Source organism: Panthera leo, chromosome B3 (assembly GCF_018350215.1).
Source record: "Panthera leo isolate Ple1 chromosome B3, P.leo_Ple1_pat1.1, whole genome shotgun sequence".
NCBI lineage: Eukaryota > Metazoa > Chordata > Mammalia > Carnivora > Felidae > Panthera > Panthera leo.
In genome coordinates, this window is record NC_056684.1 from 132,151,808 (window position 1) to 132,173,864 (window position 22,057).

Sequence of the window (22,057 nt, forward strand, 5' to 3'; positions counted from 1 at the left end):
AGTGAATGAGAAGGTAAAAGGGGAGGTATCTTCTGGGGAGAAAACATGGGAATATAGAAATTAACAAGGGTTAGAAGGAGGAAGAAGCAAAACAGCATTTAATCCTGAGCTAAAAGCTACATAACTTTCTTGTTTGGTGTCTGTACCACAGGGCTGCACGGGTCCCCTGAAAACCACATCAGGGTGTGTGAACAGCCGAGAAGGAAGGGCAGTAAGAGCCCTGCAGCTCTAAGGCTGCGTCCTGCACAAACACTGTGATCGCACAAGAATTTATAGAGAAAACTGAGCGGTTCAAGTGCCAGCCCCGTCTCCTAAACTCAGACGTGCATCCGAAACACCCAGGGATCTTGTTAAAAAGCACGTTCTCCTCCAGTAGCCCTGAAGTGATGTCCGAGAGTCTGCATTTCTCACAAGCTCCTGGGAAAAGCAGACCGCGAGCCCCTGAGCCACAGCCGGGCCCTAAGAGCCCTGCTATCCGATGCCCTAGTTGCTTGTCAAATGTGATCCTTTCATTCAAATGAAAATTAAAGGAAATTAGAAATTCAGCTCCTCAGTTACACTGGCCACATCGCAAGTGCTCACGTGGCCACACGTGGCCAGTGGCTGTGTGTTGGGCCGTGCAGAGTGGAACACCACTATATCCACAAAAGGAACCTAAAGGACAAGTGGACACAGTTAGTGACGTAACAGACGTCACCTGCTATCTCACTTAATACCCACCACCCATTCTGCACGGCAGGCATTACCGCTCAGCCTTATAGGTTCGTGAACGGACAAGAGAAGGGGTTTTCCGGCTTGCCCCAAGGTCACAGAGCTAGCCAATGGTGCCAGGTTGCTTTGCGCTAGGTGCATGTGACTCCAAGCTCACACTCCGCTCTCGGGGGCTGTAGAAACCGTGCTGGGCATTATTTATGACTCTTGAGGCCCAGGCCCAGCCCCCCGCCCTGCCAAGTTAGATACCGTAGCTGCAGCTCCTGAAGACAGGTGGGGTAGTATTTCCCAAGACTGAAAAACAGCCCCATGCAAGACATTATTCATGGAGATTTAGAGACATGGTCACAGAGAACCTTTAATCCAGCACACACTTTAATCAATGATCAAAGGCAAAACTGGCTATTTATCTCATGGATTCTCATTCAACAAATATGTACTGCACAGCGGTGTCAGGCATTGTGGGGCCACTGGAGGTAAAGAGAAAACAAAACTATAGACCCCTGCCTTCCTGGAACATACAACTTCATTTACAGGCTATCAGAGAAAATACCTCTCTTAAGGCAGAACCGTATACACATGCTATACCTAACTTCAGTGAGAAACGAATAAGGCACATGTACATGTTCAATCTCATGAGCTGTACAGGATTTTAATTTTGCTTCATGTGCTGCTTTGAGAAGGACAGCAACCGACTGAAAACTCCTCTTGGCTCAAACAGATCCCTTTCCTAAGTGGCTCGAGTATTTGCCCATTTCACAACCCACAATCCTCCAACCGCCTGAGAGGGCACCCAGAGTGGGGCATACCCTCACAGGCGCCCCGGACTTTAGTCAAAAGTAATGAATTTTGTGATAACAAATTGATCTCTCCTGTTCCCATAACACAGGCTCTGCCGAGAGAGCAAACAAACAGGGCTGTAATAATGAATTGAAAAGAAAGGGTCTAATTAAATTTTTATATTCGTGTACATAATAGCCAGAAATAGTAAACACGGCTTAAAAAAAAAAAAAAAAAAGAAAGAAAGAAAGAAAGAAAGAAAGAAAGAAAGAAAGAAAGAAAGAAAGAATCGAAGCCATAAAACAGCTCCAAGCCCTGCGGTTCTTCAGATAACCAGCAACCACTTATCACTCTTTCGGTGCCTGCGCACAGCTTCATCTTATTTTCTAACCCGCAGTAAATGGCATAAAGTAGGAAGACTAGAGACCTGTGAAATATTTAACCACTTGCAATTCAGTCCAATTCTACAACTATTTATTGAGTGCTTCCCAGCGCCCGACACTGCGATCCATCAATTCATTCCGCCCACGTTAACCAGGTATCCAATACACGTGCGTGCACACACAGCCTGACCCGGGTCATGGGGTCTTTCCAGGTGGTTAAATACAATCACAGCTCGAGGAGATGATTACAATCGTGTAAGAGAAATGGCACAGGGACACGCACGACCGCGATATGGGGCAGTATCTGCCAAGGCGCATCCGGGGGATTCAGGAATTTTTTTCGGACGGGCAGTGAGAGATCGCATGACGGTTTCTTGATGAAGGTGAGAGGTACCTACAAGACCGTATGAAATGTTAATGTGGATGTTAAGTATCCTGAAGAGAGACAAACGCTCTAAATATTTCTCTCCCAGTATTACATGACACGCGTAGGGCTATAGATCTTATCCCCGCCTGGGCGTCCCTTGCCACGGGCTTGCCTAGTGCCATCTGTGAGGTTACCAGCTAGGGATGGAGCTTATAGGACCCAGAAGTGACAGATGTGGAGACAAAGTTTAAACTGCAGAGCAGACTTACCTACAGCTTCAGGCACAGAAGGAATGGATAATCTCGACCTAATGAGTTTATGTGATTCTGTAGGTAAACAGAAAGATACAGGTAAAAGGCACCTACGCCCAAAAAACCCAGCGGGAAGAAGCCCTCTGAAGATGATGGGTCTGTTCAGAGATGGTATCTTTCTAATGGAACTTCAGGGCAGAATATCTATTTGAATCTTTCAGACTACTGGTCTACCCCTCAACTGGGGCCTCAAAATGTTGTGAGGCTTCTGACCTTACCAGAGTTGTCCAGATCTCCCCACCAGGCCCAAGTGAACAGGAGCCCATTTAAAATCTTACAATAAATCCTCCTCACAAAGACTGGCTAAAATATATTATAATGGCATTTAATAATAATAATAATAGTACGGTTATTATTATAATAAGCATAGACTCCTGGAGTCAGAAGGAAATCTCAGGGATGACGTAACCCATACATATCATCTTAAAAACCAGAAGGATGAAGTGACATGGGGTTAAAAAGCACACAGCTAATCAGGACCAGTGTCAACATAAAAATCCCCATGTTTTCAGACTTCCAGAACAGTGCTCCCCCGGGCTGCACGCTAACACCTTCCAAAATAGTCATTAACCATGTTCCTTTCTTCAGACTTAGGAAGAGCTTCAAAATATGCAGGAAGGTTAAACCATAGCCTTTGTGTAGGTGATAGGAAACATTCTTCATGTGACATCAGACTTCTTTATAAGTCTATCTTTCTAACTAGAGTGTAACAGGAAACCTGGCTTAGTCATCGAAGTGTCCCAAGTGACTTGCACAAAGCACGGCACGTGGGAGGTCTAGCAAGAGTGGATGAATGAATAAAATAACATCCGAGCTCACCCAGCCTCAGGGAAGAAAACGGATGTTTTATGTTTTGGAAGAGGGGACTTGGGAATCCGCGGGGGCTCTGTGACAAGTACAGAAACCACACAGAATCCCATGGTCTCAAACAACTCTCACCACTATAGAAGAGCTCAACAGATGAGATGGGCCATACCATGGCCATTTAATAAGATGAAGGGCAGGTATCATCCTCCATTTAGATGTGGGACAGAAAATACAGGAATTAAAAAACTTGTTTCGGTCATCCGGCCACGTGACTGGCACAGGCAGGAAATGAAAACAGGCATACCCAGGTGTTACTGATGCAGGCTTCTTCGGTTTCAGCTTGCTGGTTCCTGTTCAGTCAATGACCGTGCAGGACCCCGCTACCAGACTCTCACCACACCGCACATTTCCAGTAGACCCTACACCCCAAATCGTAACTTAGCACCCATCACAGAACACCCGTATTACATGGGTAATAGATTCATTCTGACACCAGTCTTAGGTATCAATTTCTCCCAGTTGGTGATTCTTTACACACACACTTCAAAGATTTGAGTTCTGTACTAATAAAGGCAGGACTCAAACAAGCAAACAAAAAACAACCCCAAGCCCTCTTCCATTATTTCCAGAGCAACAACTGACAAAGTCCTCAACACCTAAAATTTAGGATGTAGCAGAAGGTGGTTGGAACTTGCAACTGGCTCTCAGCCAAGGGCCATTTTGCTCCGCCAGGGGACGTTTTTGATCCTCACAAGTCGGCGGGTGCCGCTGGCATCTGGCAGGTAGAGGCCAGGGATGTGGCTAAACATCCTACAAAGCACAGGGCAGCCCCCCAAACAAAGAATTATCTAGCCCCAAATTATCAACAGCGCCAAGGTGGAGAAACCCTGAGTTATACTTCCAGTTCACAAGGTTAGGCTAAGAGCTTTGAGGTCAAGATCATGATGTGTTGCTCCAATTCAGGAAGATTCTACCAGCCACCTTTCTGACGCACTTCCTTAGCTTCCAGTAAACCAAGCTAAATATCTTCACTGGTCAAGGAAGAAGCGTTTTCTCCCTGTGTCCTTTACTGTGGGTGCCAACTCGAGGCCTGCAGATTCCCACAGGGGGGCTGCAAGCACAGACCTGCTGTTTGTCAATATCTGCGTGGGGACCGGAGACAAAAGGGTGCCTGCGTGACAGGAAGAAACCTCCAAAGTCCTCAAACAGAGCCGAAGGGCGACTCCCATCTGTTTGCGAATTTTACGAGTAGAAACTGCCTCGCGTTGGGAGTTCCAAAAAAACCTGTCGGTTCCAAGAAGAAACACACATCTATTTTCCACTATTCAGCGGCCCTTGCACTCATTTCTGGTTCACCCTGATTCTCCAGATTCTCCTGCCCAAACATGGGAAGCAAGAGCAGAGAATGGAGACAGCAGGAATCACTACAAACCAGCTTGTGGGTAGTAGCATTTCACGTAAATTGCTATTTGCTGCCAGCCTGGAGGTTTTGTGAAGAAAGAGGCAAAAGCAAAACAAGAAAAGGCTATTTGTCTCTGGATCAGGCTAATGACCAACTGATGAAAGGGTGAAACCATGAGAAAAACCATGAAGCATGTTTCTGCTTGACCTTCCAAAAGCAAATTGTTGGTTTATCCAAATGTTGCAGTCGGAAAATCAGAGCCATTAACGCGGGAAAGGTCACATGCTAAGCATCCCTCGCTGCCGTAAAATGCATCACCTATGGAAATGCAGTCATCACCTGCCACGCATTCTAGAATCAGGGTAACCTGTGGCCACGCTCGGCACCAGGGATTCCTAAGAGCAGGAGCCTCTGTTGTTTGCTCAGAATCCTCGGTACCTGGACCCAGGCCCGCACGGGGGGAGGTCGAAGGAACGAACAGAGGTGAGAACATAACACAAGGTCTGTCTAAAAGAAATGCTGTGTTCCTTCTATTATTAACTAGTATTATTCTTTTGTGGCTCAGTTCTTTTAAAAATTATTGTGATAAAACACCCATAACATCAAAGTTGCCATCTGAACCTTTTTTGTTTTTGTTTTTGAGTGTCCAATTCAGTGGCATTGAGTACATTCACAATGTTGTGCAACCATCACCACTCTCTATTTCCAGAACTTTTTCATCATTCCAAACAGAACCTTTGTACCCGCTAAACACTGACTCCTGGTTCTCCTCTCTCCTCAGTCCCTGCTAACCTCTGAGCTACGTTCTCTCTGAGTTTGCCTATTCAAAGGACCTCATCCAAGTGGAATCACACAATACCTGTCCTTTTGTGTCTGGCCTATGCCACTGAGCACGATGTCAAGGCCCATCCATGTTGCAGCGGGTTTCAGAATTTCATTCCTTGTGAAGGCTGAAGAGTATTCCAAGGTACGGACAAACTAGCCTTTGTTTCTCCATTCGTCTGCTGATGGCTATCTACAATATTTCCATCAATGCTGCTTTTTAAACAGGATGGTGTGAAGATAATGGTGGCGGATTGGTGTAGGTGGAAGAGGAGAAAGTCGTAGACTTAGACTCTGTCCCTCGGTCCCCTCGCGATCCTGACACCATTTCAGGGTTTTCGCTTACAAAATTGAGGAACTGAATTAGAGCGGTGTTTTCCAAAAATGTTTTTGGTCATCGTCTACGGTAAGAAATAGATTTTTCATTATGACTGAGCACACACAAACCCGCCTATATTAACTGAAACAAAGTTTCACAAGACGACATTTACCCTCCTGTGTGCAAAGCACTGTGGTATTTTCTGTTATTCTGTTATTTTTTGTTTAAAAAAAAAAAAAAAAAGGATGGTTGCAACCCCTAAATTGATTTCACAACCCATTATCACATGGCAAAGTACGTACTTTTGAAACACCCTTGTTTTAAGTTACTTGTGCCCAAATTGGTGTTCCTTGGATGATGTTAAGTGTGTCTCCCACTTACCACCAAAAGTATCTGTTTAATAAAGTGTGGCAAACATTTGAATTAGCTTACCACAAAGAAGTTATAATGAGCCACATTTCCCAAACTTACTGACCATGGAAAACTTTGTGTGTGCTCAAAACTAAAGTCCCACGGGGCGCCTGGGTGGCTCAGTTGGGTAAGTGTCGGGCTTCAGCTCAGGTCATGATCTCATGGTCCGTGAGTTTGGGCCCCACGTCCAATTCTGTGCTGACAGCTCAGAGCCTGGAGCCTGCTTCGGATTCTGTGTCTCCCTCTCTCTCCGCAACCTCCCCTGCTTGCACCCTGTCTCTCTCTCAAATAAATAAACATTAAAAAAAAAAAAAGTAAAGTCCTAACATCTCTGGAAACTTATTTGCTGTAATACACATTTGGGGAACACTAAACTGGGTAATTTTTGGTTCCTCTGTGCTCCAACATTCTATGACATAGGACAGGAATTCTCAACATGATTTTTCTTTTCATGCTACTGCAGGAGGCAAATATCCTCCCCCCCCCCCCACCCCATAACTACAGCTCACTAAGGCAGTGATTTTAAATACTACATCTGATTCTCCAGGGTCGTGTGTGTGTGCGTGTGTGTGTGTGTGTAACATACATAAGGGAAAATAATCAGCTTAATTTTTCAGACAGCTTTCATGCACACAGCAAGCTGAGTGGGAACGTCCCCCCAGTATACACCCCTTCTCCCACCATCAACGTTCTGTATAATTTTTTAAAAGCCCCTCTAGTGACTCTGATTCCCTACCCCTTATTCCCTTAATGCTCATCTGGAGACTTTGTTAAAACCAAATTTTCCAAGATTAATTGCAAAACAGCTCAGTGGCATAGCACATTAATTTCAACTGATTCTCTCCAATTTAGCATTGTTCCTACACCTTTTTAGACTATTGAGAACACCCTCACATGTTACACTTCACCACCAAGCAAAGCAGTCCATCCGACCTGGCACACACAAACCAATGACTGGCACGCACCCTTTCCTACCACCCAAGTCTTGCCCTAGCAAATACACAGTTTCAGAGCGCTATTCTGCTGGTTAGTAACGGCCTACTTTATGTACTTGGGTCAACCAGAATTGGTCAGGTGTTCTGGGAAGAATCTGCACTGCTTATTCCTCGACAAAATAAAATTAACCCTGTGTCTTTAACTCATTTATGACTTCAACGTCAAATAAAGAATGATAATTATGTGTATTCATTTCATTCCACCAATATTTACTGAGTTCATACATAGTAACGGTTCAGGCTGGTGGCTGGTTTTTTTTAAAGGATGTTAACAAAATATATTGCTTTCACAACAATGACCGAAAAAAACATACTCAAGCCCAGAAAAGGTGGTCAGCCCCAGTCACAGCTCCTTACATACTTATTTTTTGTTAATTACACATAAAAAATGATTAGAAAGATAGTTGTATGGCCACAAAACAGACTCTTAACTATAGAGAACAAACTGATGGTCACCAGAGGGGAGACGCGTGGGGGGATGGGTGAAATGGGTGATGGGGATTAAGGAGGGCTCTTATGATGAGCGTGGGTGACGCAGAGAATTGCTGAATCTCTGTATTATACACCTGAAATGAACATCACACTGTATGTTAACTACACTGGAATTAAAATTAAAAAAAAATAAATAAATAATAATAATAATAAAAGACAGTTGCATGGCCATTTATTCCCAAGGATGACTGAGTAATTTAAAGCAGGCCTAGAAGAAAAAGCAAAAGAAAACCAAAAAATCCTGAGCGGACCTCACGGACAAGGCAAGCACCAATATTGTGAACTTTGAATTTCTTTTCTCTTCTTCAACACTCGGCGTAAATAATCTCCAGTTCATGAAGTGGTCTCCAAATCCCAAGGTTGAGGTATGCTGTGTGGCTGTACACCAGCCCACATTTACTGTTCTATTTTTGCTTAAAACAGAAGAGTGAGCCGCACGCACATGCACGCACCCACGCACACGCATGTGCCACGGTCCTCAGATGCCTCTGTCCCTACTTCCTCCATCCGCACAGGTCAGGACCCTCTTGGCTTCCTCTCCACCCCTCCGCCACCAAGCCCACAGATCTCCTTCCAGGTGCCTCTGCTCCCTCCTCTCAATCTCGGTTTCAGAGACTCATCTCCAATGGCTTCATCTACTACAGTGGCCTCTTAACTGGACTCACCGCCATCTGTCCTGCCCTCTTTATATTACAGCACCTAAAATGCCTTTGAGAAGGTGATACGCCATTTCTCCTCTCCCAGGCTCACCTCTTCAAATATTAGATAGCGGGGAATACTTCCATAGGAGACAGTGACCACGAGATGCCGAATCGTGGTGGGAAGAGCAGGGTCTGTGCAGTCAGAATGAGGTGGCTGTGTTGGCTCAGGTCCCCGCTCAGCCAGCAGCAGGCACATGGCTCTCTCAGCCCTCGTTCTCTCAAATGTACAACAGTAATAACCTCATTTGCAGCGGGCCCGTTTAAGAGTTAAGCCAGACTGCATATATGATGGTCTGTTATACGAAGCCTGGCACATAATAGGTATTCAACAAACACTTGGTTTTCCGCCTCCCACCCACAGTCCAGAATGGTTTAGGGTTCAAAACAGGAGGGACTAGCTCAATTAAAAAATTTATATAATCCTGTACTGCTAAAAATCTGACATTCATTCATAGTTGGTTCCTTATAAGTCTAGACTGTTTGGTGGAAATAGATTTTTGCCTTACTCTGCATCAAAGAGCTGTTTTACAGAAATTCAGGTTGGTTTTCCTCTAACTTTGACTTCAACAGCCCTGATGACAGAACACATCCACATCTAAGAGGGAGGGTGAGAGGGGGTGGTGTTAGAGAGAGGGAGCTTCAAAGGCATTTAATAAGAATAAAATTCCACTGGAGTTACCATTATGTCCGAGCCTTCCTTTCTCTAGAACAGTCCATTAAAGAGCTGGAAGGAGGGTCTGCTCAAGCAAGGGGCCCTTGGCTGGTCAAGGCACGGTGTCTATCGCCCGCGTACCTTCCGCAGAAGCCAGGGCCTGTGGCACCACGAATTTGTGAGTTCTGAATGCAGATTTTAAAGTACAAAGAACAAAATCCTCATCTTTTAGCAGGTAGGGAAGGGGAACATTTGGGTGACTTTCTTCCTAAGGGATGAAAGTAAAACAGTGAGGTTTCCCTGGGAGAGAGAGGCAAGATCCGGTGCAGGGAGGAGACGGGCTTTGTTCTCATCAAAGAGGGAAAGAATGTAGGGGGGGGGAGAAACTAATGAGTTACTGACAAGAGATTTAAACGGGGATTATGTATCTGGTGGAGAATGAGCACAACTGACTGTTTGCGCAGGCCTGTGGTGAAAACTCCTCCTGTTAGAGGAAGAAGGGAAGGTAGAGCTGGAACACCTCACCTTCAGGGGCTGTGTTCAGCAGGAAGCATACAGAGGAGGCTTCTTTTCAGAGGAATAACGAATGACACAAAGCTGGCGCAATCCCTGGCCGGCACCACCTCAAGCACATTTGCATTTTCTACGGCAGCTGCAAAAATGTTTAGTCCTCTGACAATATTTGGTGCCTTGGAGTCAACAGCCTGGAATTTATAACCTTTCCATCCCAGAGTAGCCTGATGTCTCTCTTAGGCTTCAGGAGTGACCGGGTCCAAATAGTCAGGCTTTGTGCCACCCAGAGGTACACCAGGGCCTTGGCAGACAGATGGGGAAGAAGATGGAAAGCCAGAAGCACCAACACTGCAAACGCACTGATGTGTCTTTAGAGGAAAGGTATACAGAGCAGAGGTTCTCCATTGCCCTCCGTACGTCCCTGACCTTGTGACAGCAAAGGCAAGGACAGCGGCCAATGATTCCGGCAACCCTGAGCAGCTAGAAGAAAATGTTTTGCACTACTCTATAATCTGTGCTCTGCTTCCTAAGAGAAATCATCAATAAATATCTTTTGAATTAACACCTGTATGCAGGGTTCCGTTTACAGCATTGGGAGAGAAAGCGATGAACCGCGGGAATCTACCCCCAAAACCAAGAGCACGCTATCCTCCGTAGGTTAGCCATTTTGACAATAAATTCTATTCAAATAAATAAATAAAGTAGTGGGAGAGAAAACTCCAAGAGAGTACTGATTTTCACAGACCCTAAATCTTGTGGAAACTACAGAATGTAAAGGATAGAAAGACACTTTACAATGCAAACCCATCTATAAATTGGTATGCGGCTTGGGCGAAAACAAGACTGTACAATTATCAAAAGAAAGTCTGGCGGTGGGGAGGAAGGAGACATTAAGGTGCGTGGATTTTCTGCGGGCCAGGCACAAGGGCTAAGCATCTGACACATCCTTCTACCTCAATGCGCCTGGTCTGACTTCTAATCTACCACGGGGGCGGCATTCTGCCAGGCAGGGGTGGGGAGGTAGGGGGAGGGGGAGCGCTGGGGAAGTGAGTGCCACACTCTGAGAGTTTGGGATCTTTGGATCTTTTCCGTATTTCGGCGTCCTTACTGCTTCCCAGACTTCTCTCTTCCTCCTGAGGATGTCACAGCTGCTGTACCCAACGCTCCACCCGCAGGGCCAGCAGGGGTCCACTCCACAGCAAGTGCAGGTGGCCACAAGGCTGGGCAGGGGGCTCACCAAAGCGCCCAGAACACCCACCTCCAGTGACTGACTCTGCTGGAAAGCTTACAAGGGGAAAGTCTCTCTATGTGCCTCAGTTTCTCTAAGGGCCGTAAAAGGGGTGTGTATCAGCTTCTAGCTCAAAAGAATCTGAAGATACAAAACTCTGCTCTCCTTATACTGAAAAGGAGCCCGTCACTCAGAAGCCCCAGAATGGCAGAAGGAAGCGGGTGAGCGAGAGGAGGAAGAGAGGGAAGGAGGAAGAGAAAACTGCTAAGAAATTCTTTTAGTTGTTTTCCTGAATGGTTTTTTTTTTTCCCCAAACTAGACGGGGAATGTGTGCTGAGGGGGTGAGGAGTACTCAGTCTGTCACACAGATATGGGCGGAATAAGCAGCTGGTTAGCAAACTTTGACCAAAACTTTCCATTTGCAAGCTGATAAACACACCGTCAACGTGTCTCAACTTGGGACTACTGGGATTAAGCAACTCCATCTAGAAAGATAAGGATTAAGAAATGTGTCTAAATGGTTTATGGATGTTTTTTTCCACATGACTTAAAAATCAGCAGGAGTTAGCAATTAACTAAATTTCTGATGCTTCTCACTCTCTTTCTGCACCTTTCACATAAATGGCAGTCTCTCAAACATAGTTTGACAAATAATGTGACACAGACCTTACGTAAGAAAAACAAAAGGTTAAGAATGTGATCAGAGGCTCCGGCCAAAAACATGTGATTCTACAGAACAAGGACACCAGTTTGGCTCCCGCGTGGAGATTTATACAAAGGGTGGGTGTTGCTCTCATTAATTCAGTGGATAAACAATGAGGGGAAGGTCTGGATGATTTGATGGACAGCTTTTGGAAATGATCTTCTGCTTGGCAAAACACCGCGGTGATAATTTTATTCACACGGAAGGAAATGCAGAGAAGTGTCACTAAAACAAGGGAGGTAATTATAGGGCATGAATCAAAAAGCTGGATGACACGGAATAAAGAGTAACTAAATTAGTCCCATCACGGTCATGAAATCTGGACTTCACGATTTCAAGAGAAGAATCTGACCTCTCATTTCTGAGTAAGAGAGCCAAGCATATTTTCCCTAACGTTTTGTTTCCCGTCTAATACCGTGGGCTTGCAGAATGACAAACACCAAGCTATGGGGTGATACGCCATCCCTGTACTGCCACAGCAGCTCAGCGGGCTTGGAAACAGAACAGCTCAAGAGTTGGAAGGAATAACCTTGCCAATTCTCCAGGCAATACCTAAATCTTTCCAAAGGACCCTGGCAACTGGTCGTCTTGACTAGCATCCCCAGGGGTAGCTCGTTTGCCCATCGACCCAAACATTCACCCAGCTCCTGTTGTGTACCTGGCACAGTGTTAGATGCTATTCTATTAGAGAGATCTTCTTTAAGTGAGTCCTGATCTTTCTTTCTGTAACTTTGACCCAGGGGACCCAATCTTGCCTCCTCCTAGGTGGAGCTGAAGAGGGCTGGCATGCTGACCTTCTGAAAGTGTTCTTCTCCCGATTACACATTCCCAGCTCTTTCTAGACCCCCTGGCCGGTCTGACTGCTTTCTGCATCATCTCAAAGTGCCCTCCCATCTGGACAGAAACTTCCCAGTGAGGTCTGAGCCACACGGAAAGTGGGAATTACCGGCCATCACATCACTTGTTCAAACACGTTTATTAATATTATCTAAGACTACATATAGTGCCCTTTTGATCAACATGATTCACTGCTGGTACACTTACAGTAAGCTAATCCTTTCTCCACTCTATCTTCCTCAAATCTTTTATGAATGATGGGTTCCACTACGGCTAAATCCAATTATATTACACCTCTATGTTTAATCCCCCCTCCTTTTTTTAATCTATAAAATCCAGAGATATTTGGTAAACAGGAAGATGGGGAAAGGGGAGGCTTACACACAGCCCTGGTGGGTTTTTATTTTCTATTGTGATAAAAAAAATTTGCCAATTTCACACTGCTGCAAAACAAAGAATACATTGTCTGTTGTTTCACACTGTACATCATTGATTTCAGGCATTTTTGACAGTTCTTTCATATTTCAAACACACAGATCAATTTCTCCCCCTGTGGGAAGGTGAGGAGTTTGACAAATACGCAGAATACAGGTCAGCCCCACTTTGTGGACACTGCCTAACAATGCCTAAGACGCTCTGATCAGGGATCTGTCCGGCCCTCCAGTCCTCCCATCCTCCGCTGGCTCCTTGGAACAGCAAGTAAACAGGAAGACAATTGGCATAGACCCCAGACTCCTGGTGGGTCCACCACCTCGACCTTCTAACCAGGAATTGGGGACACAGAACCTCTTTGCCACCCATCACCTCAGGAGACAGTTCGACAGAAATTTATTAGATTTCAAGAGATCTTAACACTTCTGCTATTAGAATACAAATCAGGACTGAGGGTACCCGACGAGATCAGAGGATGAAAAGGTTAAGTCCGCGTGGCTCTCCCGGCCACGAGTTTTACTCAGTACCTGAGTAAAAGGGATGTGATCAGGCCGGCTGCTTAAACATTCAACTTTCTAAGCGCACGTAAAAACAGAGGAGAATTGGATGACTGGGCACAATATTCACACGATACGCCTAGTACCTAAGTGCTCAAAGATAACAGGGGGCTGTTTTCCATTTAAATAAAATAATGTAGGATTGAATGGGAAGGAAATGTACAATGGACAGCATAACGAAGGCAAAATGCAGAGATTAAAAAATACTCTGCGACCAACTCAGAAAATATAATGGAAGTCAAATGATAATATGATTTGATATGCAAATAAAATTATAGCCAACTAATGGATTTTTAAAGCTCACGCTATAAATGAGCACTGTTTGTTTTTAATATGCAAGAGTGAACCCCTACAATTTTAAGCCTTTTCTACAACCTGCCTTGCCAATTTTTTAACAAAATAAACTTTATATTTGGAAGTACTACCATGACAAAATCTTGTCAATCCCATAGCTGTTTTACCATATTAATTTAGCATATCCTTCTATATATTAAGCACAAAGAAGCTTCCTATTGATTTTTTTTGTAATTTAATATTTTTTTACACATTACTCTAAGCTGGGGCACCTGGGGGGCTCAGTCGGTTAAGCATCCAACTTCGGCTCAGGTCATGATCTCACACTTCGTGGGTTCGAGCCCCTCATCTGGCTCTGTGCTGACAGCTCAGAGCCTGGAGTCTGCTTCCGATTCTGTGTCTCCCTCTCTCTCTGCCCCTCCCCTGCCTACACCGTCTCTGTCTCTCAAAAATACATAAAAACACTTAAAAAAATTTTTTTTAATTACCCTAAGGGAAAAGTTGCAGTTTAAGAATACTCTTTCAAAAGACCTCACACCTCACTCACCCTCTTAAATTAAACTTACACCGACAAGCATATGGACTAAGAGAATTTAAAAAACTGTTTACCGTTTCCGTCAAATATATCGTTTACAAGTAAATATTCGAAAGGCAATTATGATGCAACTAATCTGAATCCTCAATGCTTCTTTCATGTTTGACCAAATTAAAATTTGCCATGACACGACAATCCAACAATTAAAGGCCTTCAGTGCAAACGCCTTCCGTGCAAGCTAAAGCTGACCTGATTGTGGTTTTACACTTCTTCTGCCAACAGTTAAATGCATACCTCTCTGAACAACTGGAATGAAAGAGGTCTTCTAAGTTAAAAAATTATTGGATGTTATCCAGGCAATGACTAAGCTCTTCCTTGCCGGGTGCAAATTCAGCATTTTAGCGAGGGAATTAACACAGTTATGTTAACAAGCTTAAGATTCTAAGGATTTTCTAATCTTCTAATTGTCTAAAAGGATGAGCTCCCCAAACACCTCCCGTTCCCCCCTCCTCCCAATGCAATCCCCCATCCGCCATCACCAGTTCCCTCCTTCAGCCAGAGTTCACTTACCGGGTGAGGAATCACTCATGACTTCATTACTTTGAATATATACTGGCCACTCTGTACAACTTCTATACCCTTAGTGGTATTACTCTGCCACGTTAGCATTTAAAAAAAAATCACAAAGAACGAGCAGAAAGCACATGAATAGGGCAGCAGGCAGGATAAAATAAAACCTTCTGCTGCGCCAGCACTAAAATCAGACACTTTCATTAAGACCCTCCATATCCAGACGCCAAAATCTTTGCAGAGGACGTTAATGTATTTTTTGCAGCTCACTAAATGGTCTGAAGAGGCAGAAAGAAACATAAAGCGCTAAATGGCAAGTTTGAATGTCCAGGATTTTTTTCCTTTAAAAAAAAAAAAAGAGTAACAGCAACAGACACTTTAATGTTTTGACTCTCCAAATTTTCAAGTCATCCAAAACGTAATTCTTCAGACTTAAATCAAAGTCTTGTGGATTCTTCTAACTTCACATATGTTAGGCCACAACACATAAAATATAAAATATGCTGTCATTATTTTTAGAGTGAAGATATGTAAACAACAAATGGAAGGTGAGTTGAGGAATAAAAGTCCCCTCACTCAGGGTTCACTGTTCATCTACAGGCCAATCACGGCCAACCCATCACACACATCAGAGGCATATAAGACGCTGAGATATCTTTGTATATACCAAAGAAGCACAAAACCACACTGGCTCATTGTACGTTATCAAATTTCCCTTCCCTGAAAACTGATCATCCAGGAAACTCTCTATAAACCATATTTTTTGAATAATTATAAAACCTGTTTCCACCTATGGTGAGAGATGATTAAAGTGTTTCTTCTATAAACTGATTTTGGGTTGGTGCCTATACCAGAGAAGGTATTACGTAAGATCCATCCACATACATAATTTTTTAAAAACAATCTGCTGTCATAAACACTGTGATGAGACATTCGCTATTTACAGGGCACTAATCCAGTACTGTAAAATTTAAATGTCTCTACTGTAAGGCAGCAAAATCACAAAAGTTGAGGTCGCCCGCTGGGGAACTGTTTATTTAACCATCAGACATGGAGAAAGGTTAGAAAATGGGAATTTCCTAAAAAGATGGTGGGAGTATAGATTGGAACAGAGTGTAAAATTGGAAGGCAATCTGGCAATATCTATATCAAAAGCATTAAAATATGCATATCCTTTAACGAGAAATTCCTTGTGTAGGAAGGAGGGCATATGTAAGAAAAACCATCAAAATAGACAATAGGACTTTTCTTAAAGAGTGTGGGCAAGAAACCCAAATATACCATCCCTCCCTCCTCTTTCCAGGCCTGGAGTCGGAAGGCCACGCTGGCAGTGGCTGGGTGTCCTAAAGGAAGCCGACTTGACGTGGTCAGCTCGAGTTTCCTGAACTTGGCCATGGGGACCTTACAAAGAAAAGTTGGGTGCCATTTCACAAAAATAAAGTTCCAAGAACTGTAGTGTCCAAATGACAGTCATGTCCTCTCGTGTGGCTCCAGGAGCTGCTACGGAGAATGAGGTAAAACCAAGAGCTCCTGCTCACCAGCCCGCCAAATGTATGGTTAACGAGGATAGAGGCAGACATTAAAGAAGTCAGGCAAGAGCTTTTGTACAACTGCTGTGGTGACCTGACTTTTCACTACACCGAGAATGACGGGGATATTTAAAATTGATAAACTCAACTAGTGTGTGTGTGTGTGTTGGGGAACGCTTTTTCTTCAACAGCAGAGTTACAAAGACAGCACAGGGCTTCCCTGCGTCCTTCACTCAGTTCCCCCAAAGTTAAAAGCTTACATATTAGGGTGCGTTTGCCACAACTAAGGAGCCAACATTGGTACATTACCATCCACTAAACTCTACCATTTATTTACATGTCACTAGTTTCTCCCTAATGTCCTTTGGGCTCCAGGAACTTATCCAGGATAGCATATCACCCATTCAGCCTCCTCGGGTCTGTGACAGTTTTCTAGACTTTCCTTGCATTTCTTTCTTTCTTTCTTTCTTTCTTTCTTTCTTTCTTTCTTTCTTTCTTTCTTTTTAAAAATTTTATGTTTATTTTTGAGAGAGAGAGAGACAGAAGATGAGTGGGGGAGGGGCAGAGAGAGAGAGAGAGAGAGAGAGAAAGAGAGAGAGAGAGGGAGACACAGAATCTGAAGCAGGCTCCAGGTTTTGAGCTGTCAGCATTGGAGCCCAAGTCAGATGTTCAACCGACTGAGCCACCCAGGCACCCCCAGACTTTCCTTGCTCTTGATGACCTTGACAGCTTTGAAGGGTGCTGGACGGGTATTTTGTAGAGTGCCCACCTTCCCCCAACGCTGCCACCTTGGGGTCAAGACTACTGTCTGATGTTTTTCCCATGATTAAGCAGGGGTTATGGATTGGTGGGGGACCACCGAGGTGAACTGTCAATTCCACGACATCGTATCAAAGATGCGTGATATCAACTTCTTATCATGGACGTTAGCTGAGACCACTAGGCCAAGGTGCTGGGTGCCAGGTCTTCCGGCTATTAACTTGCTCTTCTGCTTCCTTCCATACTCACTCTGTGGAAGGAAGTCATTAAATGCAGCCACTCGGGGTGAGGAGTTAATAAGCGCCAACTCCGGGAGCAGAGGAGGCTCTACCTAAATCGTCTGGAATTCTTTTGTACAGGAGACTTGTCTCGATACCCATTTACTTCTTCCATCATTTATTTGTATCGGTGTGGACTCACAGATATTTAGTTTATATCCTGGGTTATAACCCAACACTGTTATTTTGTTGCTCATATTGTCCCTGTTTTGGCCACTAGGACCTATTTCAGATTGTCTCCTTTGTCCCTTTGACGTGCCCCATCGTTTTGTCTTTTCACTACCTCTTTACTTTTCTCCATACTCTTACCAGCAAAAATGCCTTACAAGGAAAAGAGCTGTTATGGGTGAGACTGTGTCCCCTCCCACCAAAATTCATGTTAAAGTCCTGGCCACCAGGACTTTCAGAATGTGACCTTTTGGGGGGAACAGAGTCATTGGGGGTCTAATTAGTTAAAATGAGATCATACTAAAGTAGGGTAGGTCACTCCACCAATATGACTCGTGTCCTTATGCAAAGGGGAAATTTGGGGGCACCTGGGTGGCTCAGTTGGTTAAGCATCTGACTCTTGATTTTGGCTCAGGTCATGATCTCACAGTTTAGGAGTTCGAGCCCCACATCAGGCTCTGCACTGACAGTGTGGAGCCTGCTTGGGATTCTCTCTCTCCCTCTCTCTGCCCCTCCTCTGCTCATGCTCACTTGCTCTCTCTCTCTCTCTCAAAATAAATAAATAACTTTAAACAGGGGGTAGGGGGTATCTGGACACAGCACACCAGGAGAACACCACATGAAATAAAGGCAGAGATCAAAGTGAAGCTTCTATAACCCAAGGAAGGCCAAAGAAGGCCAGCCAGCGCCACCAGATGCCAGGAAAGACGCTTGGAACAGATTCTCTCTCACAGCCTCACAAGGAATTAACCCTGCTGACATCTTTTTAATTTTTTCAATGTTCATTCATTTACTTTTGAGAGAAAGAGAGTGAGCACGAGCAGAGGTGGGGCAGAGAGAGAGGGGGAGAGAGAGAATCTCTTGGGTTGACAGCACAGAGCACGACACGGGGCTCGATCCCCACAGACCGTGAGATCACGACCTGAGCCAAAACCAAGAGTTGGACGGACGCTTCACCGACTGAGCCACGCAGGCGCCCCAACCCTGCTGACATCTTGATCTCTGACTTCCAGCCCCCAGAACTAGGAGAACATAAATTTTTGTTGTTTAAGTCACTCGACTCTTGGCCCCAGCAGCCCCAGCAGACTAATAGAAGGGCCGATGTCACCGAGCTCTGCATTTCAGTCAAAAACAGTTTACGATTGTGGCATCCAAAGAAGCAGGTACAGAGGACCAGCCTAACACACATCCAAAAAGGGTATCCTGGAAAACGGAGGCCTGAGTCTACGAGCTACAATATTGATTATCTCTCGTATTTGGCCATGAATGATGGTGTGGGGCAGTCTTTTCAGATAGCTTTTCTTCCCGGCAGTCTTCAGCCACCTGCAGCTCGGTTTCGAGTTGCCGCCGTGCCAAGCACACGTGCAAATGCTAGCAATAACCACCCATCCGGTCTAATCACCATCTTCAGGGTGCTAAGTACCAGCTCCGTGAGAGCCAAGCACTTCCCAGGTGCCCCACACTGCAGTTCTGCGAGGGGCTGGCAAGGGATTCCCCGCATCACAGCAGACCTGCCAGATAAAATCACGCTGGCATTTCTGGTCCCTGTTTAATGACGTGCTTTGTCCCCCTTCCATCTTCCCTAAGTCACATCAACAAGTGGCCCAATGGCTTAGGATTGAACTGAATACCCCTTCGGTGTAAGCTATACAAACATTGTACAGTCATCCAGTACTGAGGATGTTTAGTACAAATTCACACACTAGAGGAGATGGGAGCAAAACCTAAGCCGTGAGATGAAGGGCAAGTGACTTGTCCTCAGACTTAAGACACGGACGAGGCAGTCTAGATAGAATCTGATTCACCATCTCACTCCACCTCCGGTGACCTTTATGGAGGTGACATCTGAGTGCCCGCATGGGTGGATGCAGAAACTTTAACTTCAGTCACCTGGGAGAAAAGGAACCGGAGGTGACAGAACAGGATCTGGAGTATTCGATCGGAAATTATTTTCATTACAAAAGCTCTGGTTTGTCCGCATTGTTATGCCTATATTAAAAAATCAAATGAAGTCATTAAGCTTAGGCCAGCTCAGAAAGCCTCTGCCTGAGTATGCAGTCCCTACGGCTCTACCATAATCCTTCAAATTATTAAATAATTACTGCGTTTCCCTTGGGGTCACATTTGGCAACAAAATACTGTCTAAATGAACCAGTGATATGACCCAGTGAGTAACACTTATGTTCTTAACTTCCTAGGAACAAAAGGATATGAAATACTTCCCAGATACACACTGGGGAGGAGAGTCAAGGGTGCTCTGTGGGGTCAGGAGGGTGGGAGGGAGGAGGAGGAGAATGACAAAGGAACGTGAAAATCTAAGGGAAATTCCAGAAAGTATCGTCGCGTCCCCCACCAACCTCGGATATCAGCAATTCTCCGATCCCGGTTCCCTTCCATTTCAGGAGTAGCTACAGCCACGAGGAAAAAAACCAAACATATGGCTCTGTCCTTCTGGACATTTCTACAATGTTGGCTGGGTTGCTTCGGAAAATCCCATTTTATCTCCTACAGCTATATGACCTCAAGTTGTCATTTCCAATAAAGTATGCTTGCACTGATTTTTATGAACACGGACAAAAGCCGCTACAACCTTTTCGTCCCCCCCACCAAATCTTTCAAACCAACTGTAGTTGCTATGTAGGGTTATTTGTTCCTAAGGCAACAGCGTATATCTAAGTACTAATGGCCTGTCCTTTTGCCAGGCAACAAACAGCCTTGTGATGCAACTGCACCTGTCTCGGCTACGCGTTACTATGGAGATGCTCCAGTTGCTATGGCTACCATCACGCTAATCGCCTAGCAAAGGCAGACATACAGCAGTCTTCTCGGAGAGCCCAGCTGTTCCTCCGCGTCTCTTGCTGAAGACTGATTGTCTGGGGCCTGTGATGGAATGCTTCTCAACTAAGATGCACAAGAACTTCATTAATGCGGTTTCAGAGGATCACTTTGTGCTCCCCTCTGCACAGCAAACACCAGACTAGGGAGAGAATCTGCAAAACAAGTGGACTATAAAACTACTGAGATCTACGAACCCACGCCATCCCTCATTGACATAAACTTGTAGTCCAAGGATAATTTCTCTCAACCGGGTGGTTACAGCAGAAGCACTTTTTTACGTGAAAGGAAAAAAATTTTTTGGCAGGAGTGAGGGATGTATTTCCAACCCAAGCACTATGTGATAGCAAATCTATGGTAAAATTTGTATCTGGTATGTGGCTATTTTTTTGGAATCTGCCATTAACACCCCCCCCCTTTTTTTAAGTGACAGGCTTCCTATCCTCCCTTCCAATTACATTTGTGTAAAAATGGCACCCATGACCTCACTGTCTCAAAACAAATGGGCATGGCAGGGGGAACAAAAGTCTCCATTGTTCTCTGCGATTCTCCTTGAAGAGGCAAACACCAAGTAACCACAACAAAATGATCCCTCTGGAGCACCGTCTACATGGAGACCAGGAATGACAACAATCAACGAGTCTTTCAGTGAATACCTGTAGACGCTTTCGGTCGGCTGCTGGGAAGACGGAATCCCTTACCTGGCTCGTTCCCGTACGTCTATCCCAACAAACTGTGACACACTGAGATGTTAAAGCTGTCAACTTTTCTTTGTAAATGTTTCTACCCAGGAAGACAGTATTTCACCCACCAAGAAGCCTTCTGAGCGCATTCCTCCGAAGCAGCAGAAGCGGGAAGGTTTGCAGGAAATACAACAATGGGTATGCCTCCAGTAATATTTTATTCCTTTCTCCTTTATCTACAGTTATTTTTCATATTGTACAGTCTATTGAATTAGGTTCAGTGCCTGTCTCGGCCAAAATAATGCAACTTCAGTAAACCAAAAAAACCAAAAAACCAAAAACCAAAAAAACCCCTCTGGATTGCTTACCTTTGATACGCCTGAGGAGAGGCAGGGGGTGTATTGAACACGTGTGAGTATGGGTGGTAAGGTGTCTTTTTCAAAGCCTGAATTAGATTTTGTCTATACTCTGGGTCTATGCACCACAAGGACCCTTTCCCAATGCTCTGCAAAGAAAATGAAAACATAAAAATGATTAATAGAAGAAACACCCGGGATTCGGCAGCAAGTAGATGAATCGCAATTACCACAGTTACTTATTTTTAAGAGCCTCTCGCTTATTTTTTGGCGTTTGCTAGCCAGAAATACGGAATGTCGTCCCCTGACAATGCAGCACCATAAAACGCACTTCAGCCTTACCTGGATTAAGTCTGACAGACGAAATGAACATGTTATTACCAGGTGGTGCTGATACAATAATATTGTAATTTTCCTACCCTGCCGGCCCCCAAACTCAGACTCCTTTATTATTTCTCAGTGTCAACTCTGAAGGACGTGTGTATTCTCTTCTAGAAAATGAGTTTTAGATTTGTCAGATTTCAAATGTGGAAAGCAAAGGAGGGCTGGGTACCTCAAAACTCCCATCTCCGCTGTAAAAAAAAATGCGAGGGTTATGTTTTTGAGCCATATTATTTCGGTACCACT

The 22,057-nt window shown here is 44.6% G+C and overlaps 1 protein-coding gene across 10 annotated transcripts in view; it reads right to left on the minus strand.

Moving 5' to 3' along the window:
• FOXN3 (forkhead box N3) overlaps window positions 1-22,057 on the minus strand; it is a 391,024-nt gene that overhangs the window by 142,116 nt on the left and 226,851 nt on the right. For all 10 annotated transcript variants that reach the window (XM_042944039.1, XM_042944040.1, XM_042944038.1 and 7 more), the window contains one exon: window positions 21,443-21,579. In XM_042944039.1, the coding sequence (XP_042799973.1) occupies window positions 21,443-21,579 (137 nt within the window). The remainder of the gene's footprint in view (window positions 1-21,442; window positions 21,580-22,057) is intronic.